The 9,370-nt window shown below is 39.2% G+C and overlaps 1 protein-coding gene across 1 annotated transcript; it reads left to right on the plus strand.

Annotated features, from left to right (window-relative positions):
* Positions 1–1,618: 1,618 nt before the first annotated feature.
* On the plus strand, positions 1,619–4,360 carry LOC122278174 (7-deoxyloganetin glucosyltransferase-like). Its single transcript, XM_043088280.1, has 2 exons — positions 1,619–2,200; positions 3,270–4,360. The coding sequence occupies exons 1-2, from the start codon at positions 1,693–1,695 to the stop codon at positions 4,127–4,129; spliced, it is 1,368 nt and encodes a 455-aa protein (XP_042944214.1). The 5' UTR covers positions 1,619–1,692; the 3' UTR covers positions 4,130–4,360.
* Positions 4,361–9,370: the final 5,010 nt, after the last annotated feature.

The following is a 9,370-nucleotide window of genomic DNA, read 5'->3' on the forward strand; positions in this document are numbered from 1 at the left end:
TCGTACGACCATATGATTTAAAACATCATATATATAGTTACACGACAGAAAACCCTACAAAATGTATGTTCGCTCGAGCGGCGTGTCGAGTGCGCGTCGAGCGAACTTCCCTTCCGCATCCTGCTCGAGCTCACTGTCGAGCTGACATTGAGCGTTCAACTTTGCCTGACTTCGCTCGAGCAGCCAATGCCTCCGCTCTTGCCAAAGCCTCGTGCTCGACCTCACTGTCGAGCTAAAATCGAGCGTTCGATTCTTCCAGACTTCGCTTGAGCGGCCAATGCTTTCGCTCGAGCGGCCAATGCTTTCGCTCGAGCGGTGTGGACCAGACTCCATAGTACTCAACATTCCCTCATTCTATGCAATGATAAATTCCGAGGTTTCTAGCCTAGCATTGGAACAATCCCATTTGTTAGAGAATTTTACAATGAAATAAATAAAAATATATTAAAATAACATACAGGAAATGCACAAGCAAGATATATAAGAATTGCATGACTAAAAAAAAAAAAATCTTCAGACACATCAACGAATGAATTGAAATGTATATTAGTGAAATTAATTGATAAGTTGTGAAATAATAAAACAAAGCAGATCTTTAACAGCCTGAATGATAAGTGAAACTTCATGCAACTTGAGTTATAAGCATGACAGGCCAAAACCATCAATAACAAGTATTTTATAAATAACTACACACACACACACAGAATGGGTCTTATCTGACGTAAACAAGAAAGATGAGTTAACTGAAGACAATAATTCAAATTTAGAAGCGTGACAATGTACATATGCAGCATTGAGCTTTAGTCAAGATGATGGCCATTAAGAAGCCACAATATACATATTCCAAAACTGGTTTCCTAACTTAGTTCTACAATGAGAATGATTTCTTGTTTTATTACCAAATAATTAATGGATCAAACAGCATCTTAGCAGTCTGTATATATGGATGAGGCATTTTAGAATTACACTTTAGATGCCAACCAAAACTGCAAATCAACATTTAGTAGGAAATTAATACTTGCCCTCTCCCACACCCCTACAAATTAGCATGTAATGGAGTACCACAAATCTATATTTCAATCCCAACCCTCATAATAAATACAACACTCATATTCAATTCATCATGGCTCAATACAATTCCAACCAAGTATAACACAACTTGCCTATGTCCAAGCATTCAAATACAACATCATTTAATCAAGTGTAATTATTAATCTACGAGATAGGGAAATAGGGTTTATACCAAAATTTAGGGGCTAGTTAGAGGTGAAACTAGATGCTGCGTGGGCAAGGAGAGAAAAGGGGCATCTCCACGAGGGATCATGACTTCATGGTCTGTGGGTGAAGGAGGCGATGGGGCTGGGAACAACTAGGTGGTTCTGTACCACAGACAGCGGCTGGGTACAGAGGAGTTGCAAGCTTCGGTGAGGAAAGGGGTGTGCGATGGTGGTTTACGGCACTTGTTTGACGTAAAGGGGCTTGGTTGTGGTGTTGTGTGGTGATGGTTGGTTGTGCCTGGTGTGCTTGTGGTGGCTGAGAGATGGGAGAAATAGAGGGAGAAATAGAGGGAGAAATTGAGAGAGAGAGAGAGAGAGAGAGAGAGAGAGAGAGAGAGAGAGAGAGAGAGAGAGAGAGAGAGAGAGAGAGAGAGAGAGAGAGAGAGAGAGAGAGATTTTTTCTGTGGAGGAGATCATGGCTCGTGCTGTTTGCATCCCATACCCAGCTCAAGGCCATGTTAATCCGATGATGAAACTAGCAAAACTCCTCCACCACAAAGGCTTCCACGTAACCTTTGCCAACACTGAGTTCAATCACAGACGCTTGCTCAAGTCTAGAGGTCCTGATTCCTTGGATGGCTTGCCGGACTTTCGCTTTGAAACCATCCCCGACGGTTTGCCTCCTTCCGATGTTGACGACGCAACCCAAGACATCCCATCACTGAGTGACTCTATCAGAAAGACTTGCTTGGTTTCATTTCATAGTCTATTGGCGAAACTTAATGATACTCATGTCTCCTCAAATGTTGTCCCTCCAGTGAGCTGCATAGTTAGTGATTTAGGTATGTCTTTCGCCATTGACGCTGCTGAAGAACTTGGAATCCCCGTCCTTCTATTGTGGACTGCGAGTGCATGTGGCTTCTTAGGATATGCACATAGCCGCCATCTTGTCGAAAGGGGTGATCTTACAGTAGTACTCAAAGGTACAATTTTCCTTCCTAAGGTTATGTTACTTTTTTCTCAATCTTTGACCCTCCATGAAAGATCTTCAGAAACTTACACTTCTATTTTCGAGTCTCCTAATCTTGTAATAAATGATACAACTAATATTGGATGAAAAATATTTACACAATACTTTTTCACTAAAATTTATACTTTATCCAATTATGTTTTAAATTAGGGATACTTTTGTAAAATAATATCACGAGTTTTGCTACTCACCATCTCTATATACCACACTAACTTTGATTTTTTATTTTATTTTTCTTAAACTAATTAAATTCTACTTATCATCTATACACCATATATTTGGTAAGAGAAAAAAATTAAAAAACTATCTATGGTGTGTGGTGTGAGGATGATGAGTAAAATTTTTCTATTTAAAATTTGCATGCAACTGATTAGGCATTATGTGGTCATCAAAGCTTTGATCTAAAACTTAAAATAAGCCGAAGCACTCAAAATTTTAGTTAAAAACAAGGTAGCTACTGGTCAAGCTTGATCCAATGGAAAGTCATGTTCAAAAATACAAATTAAACCTCAACTGTTCGAGGAACCAAAAGTTTAAATTTAAACCAATACAAGAGTTGATTACTTTGATCTAAAAGAAAATTAAGCTAAATCGGAAAAATCAAACTCTAAAAAATTATAATAAAGTAAAACCAAAACTTATCTTGGATGCTAGTAATAGATCAGAAATGCACACAAAATCTAAAAAATTGGCCCTTCTTGAAAATCAGATGCAAAAAGAAAAAAGATTTGGAAACGTGAAGCACTAGCCTTGATGTTAGATCAAACCAACAAGATCCCTCTCAAAGTCTCCCTACAAATTAGTGACCACCACAAACCCTACCACGCAAAAAGAGATACCCAAGCTTGGGGGGGTGGGGGGGGGGGGGAGAGAGAGAGAGAGAGAGAGAGAGAGAGAGAGAGAGAGAGAGAGAGAGGTGAGAGAAAATGTATAAATCCAATCAAGAGTTCATCTAAATATTATATGTAATGAGTCTTAAATTAATGAAACAACATTTATACTTTTTTTAATGACAAATGTAGACGAGAGCTGTCTTACAAATGGGAATATGGACACTACTATTGACTGGATTCCAGGGTTGAAAAAAATCCACCTCAAGGATCTTCCCGGCTTTCTATTCACATTGGATCCAAACGATATCATGCTGAACTTTATTTTGGAGATGATAGAGAAAGCTTCGAAAGCTTTCGCCATAGTTGTAAATACTTTTGATGCACTGGAGCAAGAAGCATTGGACGTCCTTTCCTCCATGTTTCCTCCCATTTACTCCATTGGCCCTCTTCATTTGGTTCTTAATCAAATTCCACAAAAGGATTTAGTGTCCAATATTGGTTCCAATCTTTGGAAGTATGAAGGTGACTATCTTGAATGGCTCAACTCCAAGGAACCCAACTCAGTTATTTACATAAATTTTGGTAGTGTTGTTGAGCTAACCCCATCACAAATGGTCGAGTTTGCTTGGGGACTTGCTAATAGCAAGAAAGCCTTCCTGTGGGTAATTAGGCCTGACATTGTGAAGGATGCTTCATTGATTGTACTGCATCATGAGTTTGTAATTGAAACAAAAAACAGAGGTATTATATTAAGTTGGTGCCCACAAGAGCATGTGCTAAGCCACCCATCAATTGGGGGATTCTTAACCCATAGCGGATGGAACTCAATGCTTGAAAGCATGTGTGCAGGAGTGCCTATGCTCTGTTGGCCATTCTTTGCTGAGCAGCAGACAAATTGCAGGTTTGCTTGCGTTGAATGGGGCATTGGCATGGAGATTGATTGTAATGTAAAAAGAGATGTAGTGGAGAGGCTTGTGAGAGAGTTAATGGATGGAGAGAAGGGTAAGGAGATGAGGAAACATACCATGGAGTGGAAGAAAATGGCTTGAGGAAGCAGTTGGTTCAGAAGGCTCTTCAAACTTGAATCTAGACAAAGTGGTCAATGAGGTGTTGCTGCAGTTGAATCCGTAGGTTTTCATTGCATGAGGCTTGAATATAAAGGACGTTAAAAAGCACCGAATGCCAAGTATGTATTTTTCTTTCATGCTTTTGCTAGTGTTTGTATCACATTGTCACATTTGTGGAAGGTTGTAACATTAATTTTGCGTGTCTGTTCTACATTTTTGTCCTATTTTATTTTTGAAGCTTATGTTTGATTTCTTTATGGATTAGGATGAACTACAAACTGATTGACAAATTATGCAACTTAAAAATTTTGCTATATTATTATTTCTTCAGACCCTGTTTATGGTGGGAGATTGTTAAAGATTTTTTAAAAAGAGAAATGATATTTGGTCACAAATGTTTTTTTGAAAAAAGTGAGTAAATATGTGATCCACATTAAAAAATTAATTTTTTAATAGTAGACTCTACTCTTTTTTAAAATGAGTGCGTGACACTTACATAACTCATAATTGTATCTAACATTAATAACATATCAGCATAAAAAGTAGAGATGTTTCTCAAAGTTCTTCCTCACACTCTTTGTTGATGTCATGTTTCTTACGCTGTTGGGCTGGGTAGGGGTATAACTAGTCCAGTTTTGGACAAAATTCAGGACCAAACCAGTATGTACTGGTTTTGTATTTTTCAAAATCGATCACACACTAGTTGCCCTCTTAAATCAGTACTCTAGTTTAATCAGTTTCAAATCTAGTTCAGTCCGATTTTTCAGTTTTAATAAAATGCAAATTTCTCATAAAAAATCTGTTTATTAAAAAAAATCTGCTTTGTAAAAAAATATTACTATAAAAAATCTGCTTTATAAAAAAAATCTGATATGTGAAAAAATATTCAGCTTTAAAAAAACTACTAATATACTAATTAATTGAAACGAAATGTAATTAATATACTAATGTAATTAGTTACTAATGTACTATGTATTTATCAAAGATTCAAAAGGAATATGTTAATAATTTATTAGGCCACAAAATGTTATTAATATATATTTTATGTTTAAAACATGTGATCGAATAAATTTTTATATTTAAGATTAAATTTTTATGTTATAAATTATAATAACATTATCTCATAATATGTTAATATTACATATAGTATCTAAAAAATTAATTTAAATATATATTATGGTGAATCGATTCGGTCTAGTCCGGTTTGGTCATAAAAATCATGGAACTGGAACTGGACCGGTTCTAGTTGGTTTTGGCATTTTAGAAACTGTTTCCAGACCGGACCAATCTAAAACCAGACCGGTTCCACCGCTCAGTTTGGTCCGGTCCCTTTTTTCGGTTAAAATTTACACCCCTAGGGCCGAGCCCTCGGCAACTCGGGTCTTCAAACTTGAGCCTACAACCACAAAAGAACTTCGGATTTTGGCTACTGAGAGGAGCGTTCGATGCCTAAGTCAGTAGAGTTTAAGGTTGAGAGTTCAAGGGCAGTTATTGTAAGTAGATTCTAGAAAGTCCAACCCTTGTTTCGGTGTTTGGGAGTTACTTTTATACCTGAGTTCAGGGTCAGAGGCCCATGCCCTGCACTGGGTGAAGGGGTGTCCCCCTGGGGTCCCTTCCACCAGGCCTTATTCAATGTGGCATGGCGCTCTGATGAAGTAATTAATGTTGTGTGATCCTTTGGTATTACTTTAGAGTTCAATCTTGTCAAGATGGCATTTTCCTCCCTTTTTCGTTTGGGTAGCCTCTTGTGTCCCTGGGTAGCAACCCTTCCCTCGTTGAGATCGGGCCGCCTAGCAGCTTGGTGGGTGCAAGCCTTTGGGTACTGGGCACTTCGGGGTTTTGGGAAAAATCCCTTCTAACACTTGGTTTGGGCCTAAGGCCGGAAAAATCTCCCTAACAGTTATCCCGTCAATTCTTACTAAACTAGTTCGGTGATAATTTCTTTAGACTCTCATTTTCTCGCTTTTTCATAGCGAAGTAAGCCGGTAGGTCCAGACCAGAAAATCCGACCGGACCTACTCATTCAGACTGGACCGAACTCTAGACCGATCGGTCTCGATCCTAAAAAGTGTAGACCAAATGGTATTTGGCACTGTCTCGGAGTCTATAAATTTTGGACCGGAACGAACTCCTATATATATTTTTAAAATATTTTTAATAATTTAATATACTATTTTATACAGTAATTATATAAGTTAATGATGTAATTTTCATTTAATTTATTATCATTGACCATATAAAATATTTTTTTAATGAGTTAGTTATATAATATATATTAATAATTTCCTTAATTTTAATTTAGTAATTTAAATCAATGTTTTTATTAATTTAATTTGAAAATAAAAGATGAAAAAAATAATAATAATTGGACTAGATCGAATGGACCGACCGGACCTGAATGTTCGGTTCGGTCCAATCAGGGAAAAATGATGGATTGAAGATTTTGGTCCATCACCCTTGGACCAAATCGATTTACGCCCATACCCTTTCACTTGATCAACTGTTGTGACTCTTATCCTTGAGCATTGCTAGTATTCGTTCATCAGTTCCCTTGCGTGTCCTACCGCGATTGGTTTTCGCTAATTGTTGATGTGATGCAACGATTCCCAATCCTTTCGTAATGGCACATTCCGACAGTTTTCCTCAAGTACTTGATCGCGCATGTTCTATCCTATATGCATTGATGGTCTTAGTAGCTCCTGTCACGTCATCTCCTTGTGCTCTAGATTCGCCTTTTTAATGTGGTGTGAGGGTTCCAATAATCCTATAATTCGAACCGTTCCTCTTGGTACATATAAAATCCCTCGGGGGGCAGATCGTTATGTGCTACCTTCCTACATTCAGTTGTGCATCGTCAAAGCCTTTTCATTCCCCACATTTATTTCCTTCCTTCTTTCTCTGCAATGGCACCCAAGAATCCCTCCACATGGCCCCGAAAGGTTCCAAGGGCCCTAAACTTGCCAGACCCCCGAGTCCTCCCCCCACTCTGGCTGAGGCAGGGCTGGCGGAGATGCCAGCAGAGGTCCAGAGTTACAAGGGTTCCGAAAGGTGGTCAACAATTACTCTCCTTGATTTGGACGTGTTGAGGTGGGAGTTTGGCATACCAAGGGGTGTGATTCTTGTGGTGCCATGACCGGATGAGGGAGTTGTTGATCCCGAGGGATATGCTTAAAAAGTTTCCCTATCCCTGACATGTTTCTGGACTGCCTGTGGCTAACCCAGATCGCGATGTGCTGGACATGGTGGGCATGGATTTTGCTCAGCTCCATCCTAACTCTTGGAGGATCCTCGTGGGCTACTGTATTATCTAGCGACACTCCTTGGAAGAGGTGAGGCAGGCTTGGCTAGATCTTACTGGTCGAGAGTTCTTCATTACCCACCAAGTCCTAAAGAGGAGTAGCAATACTTGTAGTTTTCATTCCATCCAGGCATTAGCTAACCTAGAACGAAAGTATGATAAGAGGTCTTCGTGGTTCAAGCATTTCTTTTTCGTATTGGCTAATAGGTGGGAGTATCCCCCTGGGTATACTACCCGAACCAGGAATGGCCAAGAAGAGTTGGAGACCATGAACCAGGAGTCTCGCTCTTCGATCTGTGTAGCCATGGGTAACGCGAAGGCTGAGAGTGAACTCAGGGAGGAGTTGGAGGGTTCCCACGCTAACATGCGCCAACATCTGTGCTATCTGGAGTCTGATTTGCAGAAGTCACAGGAAGAGGTCGCTTGTGGCTCCATGACCTTGGAAGCAAGTCAGACATCAGAGATAGCATCCAAGGGATGTTTGATTGCCAATTGGAGAAACTTGAAAGGCTTCAAGCCGCAAACTCAGAGCTGAACAAAAAGTGTGACTCTACTAACAGATCCAGCAGGTGGGCCGAGAAGAGGTTCCTAGAGGTTTCTAAATCCCTTATGAATAGGAGGAAGTCTCTTAAAGCCATTAGAAAGGAGAGAGATAGGTGCTGACGTCTATGAAAGCCAAGGCAAAAGCTTATCCTCACCTGTTACAGTAGGAACTGTCACGTGTCTGGCAAGTTCGTGATGAAGCGTGGTACCATGGCTTTTCTACGGGTCAGGAGGGGTTAAAGAGCTACTTGTTGTTGAACCCTGGGGTGACTTGCAATTGTTGAATCGCAAGTTTGTCACACTAGGTTTAGGGCATTGGAGGCAGGAGCTCGCATAGGGGAAGATTTGATCTCCATTGCCTTTTTGGGTGACCCCGCTGTGCCTGCAGCTGAACAGGATACCCTAGAGGCATGTCCTATTAAATCCAAGGAGGATTTCGAGACCTCTTAGGCTTGGCCTTGTATTCCTGTCTTCTATTTTAGTTTTGATTTTTTGTAAAGTGTTTCTTCTTCATGTTTTCTGATCACATGGATTTACTCTTAATGGATACGCATATTCCCTAGATCTTGGGGATCGTAACGCCATGAGTAGCCTATATAAAGCACCCCTTGGTGGCTCATATTCACCACATCTCCCTCTTCAGTTTCTCAGAATTGGGGTTATTTTCTTTTCCTTCAAGTGAACTAGGTTCTTGTAGAGCCTTAATTCTGGCAGGCTTTTCGACCTTGCATCTGTCCTATTGGGTGAGGGCTCGCCGTGAGTAGTCGATCGACCTCAGAGGATATGACGGTGTTCTTCTCTTCACTGAAGCTCTTACGCTTCTGTCTTACTCCTTTGGCTTTAGGGTCCACACTCAAGTGATGCTACATGATCGTCAAGTTGATCTCCGACATGTCTTCGTGGCTCCAAGCGAAGATGTCATGATGTTCCACGAGTAGCTGTTTTAATGAAAGGATAAAAAAACACATTTTCAAGTGATACTATGTAAAATTATTATTTATCTTAAAAATTTATATTAATAACAAGTTATAAATTTTATTATTTATTTTATATCTTATTATCCATATTCACGTATGGACAATACTCTTCATGAATAAATAGGCCATTACATGATAGAGTCAAGGCCTAGTGTGTGAATGTTGATATTATCTATATTACTCTAAATTAAATAAAGATATTATTATTATTTATTTAAAATTATATCATTTTTAATGATGCGAATATAATGTAGCCGGAGTGAGCAGATAAAAACGAAAAAGAAAGGAGGAAACTTAAGTTTTAACAGCATTGGTGGCCTGGTTTTTGTTGGGATTGTAGTTTTTTCTGAGGGAGGAATTTTCAACTTTTGTTGAATAACGAGACTATAATTTTTAATTTTAGGT

The sequence above is a fragment of the Carya illinoinensis genome, chromosome 10 (genome assembly GCF_018687715.1).
Source record: "Carya illinoinensis cultivar Pawnee chromosome 10, C.illinoinensisPawnee_v1, whole genome shotgun sequence".
Classification (NCBI taxonomy): Eukaryota; Viridiplantae; Streptophyta; class Magnoliopsida; order Fagales; family Juglandaceae; genus Carya; species Carya illinoinensis.